General features: G+C 37.7%; 2 protein-coding genes across 2 annotated transcripts in view; both read right to left on the bottom strand.

Moving 5' to 3' along the window:
• Positions 1-426: 426 nt before the first annotated feature.
• Positions 427-5,403, bottom strand: LOC132294272 (metacaspase-3-like). Its single transcript, XM_059792071.1, has 6 exons — positions 3,452-5,403; positions 2,759-3,089; positions 2,522-2,639; positions 1,762-1,932; positions 993-1,052; positions 427-815 (listed from the first exon to the last, which is right to left on the bottom strand). Exons 1-5 carry the CDS (start codon positions 3,966-3,968, stop codon positions 993-995), a joined length of 1,197 nt encoding a protein of 398 aa, XP_059648054.1. The 5' UTR covers positions 3,969-5,403; the 3' UTR covers positions 427-815.
• A 289-nt stretch (positions 5,404-5,692) lies between these two features.
• LOC132294271 (uncharacterized) overlaps positions 5,693-8,950 on the bottom strand; it is a 32,069-nt gene continuing 28,811 nt past the window's right edge. Inside the window, exons 4-5 of the mRNA XM_059792070.1 lie at positions 7,299-7,756; positions 5,693-6,037 (exon numbers count right to left, since the gene is read on the bottom strand). Of these exons, the coding sequence (XP_059648053.1) occupies positions 7,352-7,756 (405 nt within the window). The 3' untranslated portion in view covers positions 5,693-6,037; positions 7,299-7,351. The remainder of the gene's footprint in view (positions 6,038-7,298; positions 7,757-8,950) is intronic.

Here is an 8,950-nt window from a genome sequence, read left to right as displayed (position 1 = left end):
AGCCATGCCCCTCAATTTTCTCATTAATATGGTTCATTTCTGAAAAATGGCATTGGCACTCTGCCTTGGAAGCATCGTGATGCTTTAGAGGCCTCAATATCACGTGTTTACTGTGTGATGCGACTGCTTTGAAAATGTTGCAGCGCGTACAAGTGATGCATACAGCTGAACAGGGCACATTCACCAATAACCCTTTTCAGAAGCTGAAGCAGATGATATAGAGGTAAAACTACTATGGCTCTCTTTGAGAAACTTCTGTTTTTCATTTCAACTCGACCTTTTCTTATCTTTCTTACAATAAAAAATTATTTTGCTTCAAGTTCTAAAGGATGTTTTGTTCATCAATAACTTCATGTGATTCATTTAATATGCTGTTTCTCTAAAGAGAATTCGCTAGGATAATAACATAAACTAAAGCACAATATAGAAGAAAAGTGAGCTCAATATAGAAACCTATCGCCAAGGCACCAATTGCTGCTTCCAGCCTTCCGGGGCACTGTAAAACAGCTAAAGCAGTCAATACAACTATTCACCAGCAACACTTGCTCTAGAAGCAACTGCTGTTCTGGCAATAGCAGCATTCTGATGTTAGTAGATTTAAAATCGTAATATTGTGTGGCATTACGATCCATCTAGACAAGCGTCCAAATGCCGTTGACACTTGCCTCCTTCTCATTGGCAACAGGTGAGCGTCGGCTGCAGGTGATAGGACTTCAAGCCTTGGCCAAGTTATAGTAGATTATGTTTCTTAAAATGCTGATGCTTTTACTAGGACCAAAATAGAAGCTTCCATGTGCTGATTTTCATCAGGAGACCTAGTTGAAAAGGTTCTTTAGTGGATAGGTAATGACTTCCAATAGATTAAAACTTTATTGCTCATAGTTGTACAGAAGATGAAGTAGGAGCAATTTATTTTAGACTGATTACATCATAAATCAAATGGCACTTATTACTTCAATTCAGCAGCTTTGGCTAGAACTTGATGATTATACCTATAAGGTGAATATCGTTGAGTGAATGTCAAACCCCACAGTAGAGGACAGTATAGGCTCCTACAAAATACCAAAGTGAAACCAAGTATTAGCTCAAGAAAATTACTCATGGACAAACATTATTAGCAAAGGATTTAAATATCTTGGAAAAAAACTGGTATTGACGTGAATTAATTTTGTATTTAATATATTAATGCCTGTTATGATGAATGAACATATAAACCACCAATCCATCATTGCTCTGTTTAGAGTTTGACTATACATATGAAAATGCATTCCTTCTATAGACAATAGGATGATTTGGACATTTGAGAGGGTTTGACTTTGATCAGTTGGACCAATTGATGCACTGGTATCAAGGAGTGAATTGATCCAAGACCAAAAATAGAAGGAAGACTATAAACAACTTGGAGGTAGGCTATGAGAAACACCTTGATTGTTTTGAATTTTGTTGTGGATGGTTTTACTTTACATGGAGTAGACTGGAGACTTAGATCGATGCAAATGAACCAATTAGTTGGAAAGCTTGTAAATTTGAGTTGAACATGACATGTTGGTTTGTAAAATGATTAGCATCACTCCTTCATGTTAATAGGGATAAAATAATTGAATTATTCAAGGTCTGAAACACCTTCACACTAATTAATGGTATAAGTAACTACACACCTAACATGTTCATTCCAAATACCATTGTCAAAATTAGAAATTTCCTAGCATGCATGAGCTATCCCTCGTAAGAGCTAATTTAAGACAACCTAGAGAAACATACCTGTGGTTTAGGGTGTGCATTTGGATTATTCAGGCGCACTTCTTGTTGGATTTTAGAGATCTTCCTGTGCATGGAGTTAAGTAAGCTGCCATATGTTAATTGAGGCTGAGTTTCCAGAGTGTCGATGAAGCTTTGAGTGAAGGCACCAATCGCAGTGTTGCCTGTGAAATCCTGCATAAGCAATGCAAGATTCTGAATAATTGTTATTTATGGACGATACTTGTTTATAATTGATACCCACGTGTTACATTTACTTTATGTGGAACGTGTATTTTATATGGTTAGTCTTGAGCCCTTGACCTCCAGACTTACATACAATATTGGTCGTTATCTTTGAAATTTTTATATATATTTTTTTATTCTAGTTTAGTTCAAATACATAGGTAGTTTAATTTATTAAATATAGTGAACTTATTTATGCCGTAGTTTGTCTCTATTTATCACCTTCTACGGTTGGTCAATCTCAGAGATCTTTTCAGCTGGCAAACCAGAGACGGACGACCATGGTCCTGACGTTACCAGCACCTGAGGGTGTCCTAATCAATGAACCCCTGAAACCTACTTTATTTTAACAAAATCAACCAAACCTAACAGGTCACGAGATGTTGATATTGATTGAGTTGGAGCGACTTTCACCAAATTTTTGTTTGTTAGTAATGACATAAAGCTGCTGTGAGTTGTGTTTCTTTTTTTTATATACATATACAAGTGAGACCAGTTAACAGTATTTTGGAGGAAGGGGCATAAAAATGATACTCACTGTAGTATCTGCAGCATTTTGGTGATCATCACAAGCACTGAAGCAGTATGCTTTGCCACCACTTGTACCTTTATAAGCATGTTGGCTGTGGTGATCTTCCCACTTATAATGTTGTTCCCTGCTTGAAAAGACGTTAAATAACAATAAAGTAGAGTTCTTGTTCTGAATGCAGATAACTGTTACCATGAGAGTTGTTTACCATCTAAGTTACAATTAGTCAACAAATATGTCACTAACCCGTTTATCTTGCAAACAAATGGCAGATCTAGACATGTTCCACTGTAGCAAGTATCAATGATGGCATGAAGTTTGGCTTTACGGGGTAATGGCTTTACTATGGTGTCATTAATCTCATCATCCAATAACTTTCCCCCAGTCCTATAATCAACAGGGCAGAGTGCTTCATCAAACCCATCTCTCTCATCATTATCAAGGTCGTGCACCCGTGAGCCATGGCCGCAGTAGTAGAACACCAACGAGTCTCCTGGTTGGCAACCTTGGATAAGCCAATGCAAGGCCACTCGCATGTTACGTATTGTTGGGATCCGTGACGGGTTTGTCTCATCCTCTGCAGGTTGGTTAATGGAAATATGAAAATCATTTAAGGAATGACTAATGTTACAAGCTCATAATACAACTAGACTGTCTTTTACTATGACCATTTCAATCTAGAAAACTTCACATGATATTATATAGGAAGTTCTCTCTATTTGACAGACACTCGCACATGCACGTGGGAGCGCTGACGCGCACACATGCCTTTGCATGGAGTTTTCATATTAGCCATTTTAAGTTTCTCATAAAATGTCAAACTCATACGTTAATGTTGGTCTTATTGAACTTAAACTCTTATAGTGAGTGAGTCCATATTTATTGTTTAATGTTTTTTTTTTGTGTGCGCCAGAGAGAGAGAGAGAGAGAGAGAGAGACCTGTAAGGACAAAAATGGATTCACATGGGAATCCCATCTTCTGAATCAGAAAATACCTCATGTAGTTGATATTGTTGGCACTACCCTTCAGAATGTTAGGAGTGCCATAATAGCTCAAACCGCAAAGCACTGCTCGCTTTCTCCCCTTCACTGGAAGAGATTGCAGGGTATTACCATAAGCAGGCACGGGGTAACTGTACATTGGAGGGGCCACCGCATTCACTTTGTTATAAGGTCCACCATTGACGTAACCATTGTTCCAGGAAGCTGCCGGGTTAGTGTAGCCATTGTTCCAGGAAGCTGCCGGGTTTGTGTAGCCATTGTTACTGTTGGGGTAGCCATTGTTGTTGTTGGGGTAGCCATTGTTCCAGTAAGCTGTCGGGTTAGTGTAGCCATTGTCGTTGTAGGGTCGGAGCGTGTTGTGTGCCCGGCAAAACGGACAGCTAAAGGCCTGTGCCTCGAATAGCAGCCTTACATGCGACCCACACCAATTGCACTTCTCTATTCTACTTCCCATTTCTTTGATATGTTAATTTGTTTTCTGTTTTTGGGTACTTAGTAGATTGTGTTGAATTCTGGAGAGTGGAAATGACCAATATTAAATATAGAGGCAGGATATAAAAGTAGTTCAAAAGTGTGGAATTTTAATGATTCAAATCAATTTGTTTTTGTTCTTTTAAATGCCCATAGCTTTATTCGGAGGTAATGGAGAACCAGATTCACTCTATTCAGTGGTGGATTGGTCTATGTATGTTTTGATTTATATGGTTCGAGTTAAGCAAGGCTGAACTCAGACGACTCTTTTTTCTGTTCTGTAATCTTAACATTAATGCCATTTGATAACTTCATAGGATAACTCCTTTTTTTTTGACAACTCTTCTATAATCAACATGTCTTTTATCCCTTTTCATCGTGAATTAGGATAAGTTTTACCAGCTAAAGTTAGAAACACATTCAAACTGTATTTAGAAAATAAAAAATAAAAAAATAAATAAAAAATGACATCTATTAATCTAATTTATCGAGTGTGGGCAATTCGATTGTGGGCAATTCGATTTTAGAAAATATAGGACAAAGGACTAAAGAATATTTTTAATTTAAAAAATTTCCACATGCATAGTGCTCAGGAATGAAAGGCAGTGAGAATGACTTTCATCAAGACGCATCATTTTTATTCGCATAGAAGTGCGGATAGAGAATACAGAGGAGAGGAAAGAGAATACGAACCGAATATAAAAATAAAAAATAATAATAATTTATTTATTAAAAAAAAAAAAAAAAAAACACACACACACACATATTTCTTGGTATAATTTCTCTCTTATGCTTCTTTTCTTTTCGATTTCGAACTTCAAAGGATTCTTTTTCCCTCGGGCATCTCGTTTACCAAATTGAGATCAGCAGCATTACAGCATGAATGAATGTCGGCAAAAGGTTCTTTGGAAAATTCCTTTTATCATCAACATCAATCAAAATTCGTTCAAAGTTGGAGGCCATACAAATCAATAAATTACATTCTTTTTTTTCTTTTCTTTTTTTTCTTTTCTTTTTTAATCACTAATGCAACACTCCTTTTGTTCCTTGTGTCAGCATTGGCATTTTACTATTGCTCAACTGGGCAAACATAAGCAACCCTTTTCATGCTGTGCTTTTTGTTGATACTAAAAACTTTATTAACTTGCAAAACCTAGAAGCACTCGCATAGGTAAAAAGAAACATGACACTTGTAATTTTATCTACCATTCATTGTATATCAAACACTATGTCAACCCATCAAAAGGATCAAAATTTGAACTTAATATTATATCAATTAGATAAGTAATCTACACATCTACAGTATGATCAATATTAGTACAGTAATTAACTACACTTGTATTAGAGAAACTAAAAAACAGAGCAAACTGTAACCTAGTTGGTACTCAAATCTGCTTTAGGATCATTAGATAAGTAATCTACACTCTACACTATGATCCATAAGTAATCTACACACACAATATTGATGTTGTGCATCTGTTCTTTAATCTGCTTAGGATCATTGCCACATATTTAGGTTGGCCAACAAGCAATGATCCTAAGCAGATTAAAGAACGCACAACATTTTCCCAGGTAAAAAATATCTGTGGCAACGCAAGAACAATTGAGGATATTAGATTTATATGAGAGGTCAATCACATTACACTTTTTTCTCCTTCCAGGGGGAATTTTGAGATTGGACATGGCCAAAGAAACGCCAAAAAAAGATGAAGGAAATAAAACATACAAATAAATACACATTATTACATGTATTATATATACGTATATTTGATTCAAGTCCATGGCGACTCAGTCATCCTTAATTTCTAGTTTATTACCACCAAAAGGACTGATATGAGACAATGCACCATATGATAACACACACAACAAGCCTAGGAACTATATTTGACGGATAATATCCAGCAAAAAGACCATATACATACATAACAGTGAAGTCTACTTCCTGATTCTCGCTACGAGATTCCATCGCAATGCAATTTTCTCATTGCACAAGTGCAGTTCACTTCCTGTTGCAAGTTTGGCCACTTTAAGTATCTCCCACCAACCATACCACTGCAAGAAGTACCAAACAAACAAGCAATCAGCATTCAGTATCGGCACATGGTCTTTCAAGTGTTGCCAAGTTCTTGCATAAGGAATGCCTTGGCAGTTGGCACTTAAAGTCTCTCTTATGGCTAGGTGTAATGCGCCAGGCGCTTGCCTTTTGACCAAAATTTTAAGTTGTTAGGTAGTGCTGCATGCCTACCAATATCAGCCCATGACCTTCCCCATCCGAATCCAATGTGTAACAACCACCCCTAACATTCTCCCCCCACTTGAACTCGCAACGCTCTTGTTACGGTCGGATCACCCTGCCTATCCGGCTGGGACCAAACACCTCTAGGATCGGCGCTTGGCGTGATACCGGATCAAGGACAGGGTCAAGCTCTGATACCACTTGGTACAGGTTGGCTGCTTGCCTTTTAACCCAAAAGCTTAAGTCGTTGGGTAATGCTACATACCCACCCATATAAGAGCCCATGACCTTCCCCCTCCGGATCCGATGAAGGACAAGAACCTCTAACACTAGGCTAGCGGTCACCTGGACATACTCTGCAAGGCGCTCACTTCATGTTCTTGGTTTGCACTTTAGTTTGTTATAAACTAACTGGTCGTCCTATTTGCACATGAGACCAAGACAAATTTATGCTAGTTATAATTCCACGGTTGGAAAGTTCGAAAAGGACATTAAAAAATAAAAATAAAAGCTTCCGATCAATCATGAACTTAAATCAACAGTTAAATTTCCTTTTTTCTTTTTAAAAAACAAAAACTTATGTATCAACTCTGAGTTCATGTCATATGATTATGTTTGTGATAATAGATCATGGATGATGTTGCCACTACCAGGCATTGATGGCACAATGAACCATCCAAGTGACTTAGAGCCCTCACAGCACAGACACAATGACACAATTATCAGGTGACCAAATGTGCCAACTATAAGTGACCAATTAAGAATAACTTTTGGGATTTGAGTTAGATATTAGGACGGAACATGTATAGCAAATATGTAATGCGTCATGTCTGATGTCTCACCAGAATGACCACCTAGGTGCTCGAGGCACTGTCAAGGTTCTTATTTTGTTTATTATTTATTTATTTACTTATTGTGGTAGAATACCGGCTTAGGATCAGTAATTCTTGTTAATAATACAACCTACTATTAGAAGAACAATTCCATTTGGACAAGAAGAAAAACATGAATTTGATTTTCAATCAGTTAAAAACATTACAAATTAATAAGGAATTATTCTAGAGGTTTGAAAATTACCTCCCATCTGAGAAGAATCATCCTTAAAAACCATGTGGGAGAGGCAAAATTGATCAGAAAAAGTGTGAATTTGCGGACAGGCCACCATCCAATACATTAAGCTGCCCGGAGATTTTAGCCCTGCAAGTTGGACACATAAAACCAACAGAATCTGATTGAGATTCAGAATCGAAAGCCTCAATGTTAAACTCTACTCTGCACCATACGCATATAGTTGTAAGCTGATGCCTAGAAGTCATGCTTAACATGATTGCCTCCGATTCAAATTGGACCGAGGAAGAGAACCCCACTTCCATCCCTGCATCATTTGCCAACTCCATGGATACCTCTGGTGGAGACAGTGACTCTTGCCCATTCACAAAACTGAATTTCAAAGGTTCTAATTCATCAAACCTCAACTCCTCAAACCCTGTTGCATTATGATGCTTTTGATCAACCATACAAAGTTCATCTGCTCCCTGTCAATGTATGTAAATCAAGTTTCAAAATCACACGGGCAGCAGCGGTAGTGGTGATGCGGAATGGTTGTTACATAGCAGAAAAAATACAAGATAGAAAGAATACAAGAGAAATATGTGGAGGCTTGAATGAGATTAATAATATGTAGAGGTTTGAATGAGAATACAACACTCATTCACAACTCTACTATTTATATACTAAAAAGAGCACAAGTTAATATTTCAAGAAGGAAACTGAATAAAATCATTGCATACTCTATGCCTAGACATATGCGTAAATAACGTCAAATCCATAATTTGTGGCTATCGTCTCTCAGATAATATGGTAAGTCAAATCCCATGATTTGTGTCTATCATATCTCGGCTAACAATAACAGACCCGGAGATTGGACCTGTAAATATTTTTTGTGTGGATCATACAGCTACAAAACTAGAAGTAATACACATCATTAAATCCAAAATCCCAAAGATACGATTTTAATGTATTTTGTACAACTTATGAACATGAGTTAATATGGAGAATGATTCTATATAGGGTTTAAAGTTGTAATTGAGGAGATACTATTCTATACTTCACTAATATACACATATCTTGATGATTCTAACCTAGATCAAGCATGCCTCAGCTAGAATTGATAGATCTAATCCGAATTACGCAAAAGAATTGAAAAATAATGCTTTACCTTAAATGGAATATGGAATATATCCTTAAAACTAACCAATATGAACCCGTCATCGTCCCGGTTGTGCTACCAGAGGCTCTGGGGAGTTGGAAAAGGAGAACACTCATTTGGGTGGACTTACTACTTCGATACTTTTAGCAATTATTGTTGGTCCCAGCTTCCACCAGTTCTCCTAAAACCAAATGGTGTGAGGGAGGACTTCAACCTTAAACTTGTGTTCGTGGCGCTCAGGCTATTGTCGTTGGTTAGTTCGCAGAGCTTACCAGGGTGGATTTCTTGCTACACTCAACAATCCCCCCTCCCTCTCCCTCCCTCCCTCCAAAGAACCACCCTTGGTCACTCGAACACAAGACCCTGGCTCTTATACCACTTGTTGGTCCCAGCTTCCACCAGTTCTCCTAAAACCAATTGGTGTTAGGGAGGGCTCAGATTTGTACTTAAATTTGTATTCGTGGTGGTCAGTCCATTGTCGGCGGTAAGTTTGCAGAGCTTACTAGGGTGGATTCCTTAG

The sequence above is a fragment of the Cornus florida genome, unplaced genomic scaffold (assembly GCF_030987335.1).
Source record: "Cornus florida cultivar Cherokee Brave unplaced genomic scaffold, ASM3098733v1 CherokeeBrave_3.0.0_Hap2_Chr02, whole genome shotgun sequence".
Lineage (NCBI taxonomy): Eukaryota > Viridiplantae > Streptophyta > Magnoliopsida > Cornales > Cornaceae > Cornus > Cornus florida.
This window is presented reverse-complemented; position numbering and strand designations above follow the sequence as displayed.

Bases quoted from the DNA above. Each gene is read 5' to 3' on its own strand.
- LOC132294272 (XM_059792071.1), bottom strand. From the start codon at position 3,968: ATGGGAAGTAGAATAGAGAAGTGCAATTGGTGTGGGTCGCATGTAAGG. The intron at 2,640-2,758 runs GTTAGTGACATA...CTTTTCAAGCAG, and splicing joins TTTGTTTGCAAGATAAACGG to GGAACAACATTATAAGTGGG. The intron at 1,053-1,761 runs GTATGTTTCTCT...GGTATTTTGTAG, and splicing joins ATGCACACCCTAAACCACAG to GAGCCTATACTGTCCTCTAC.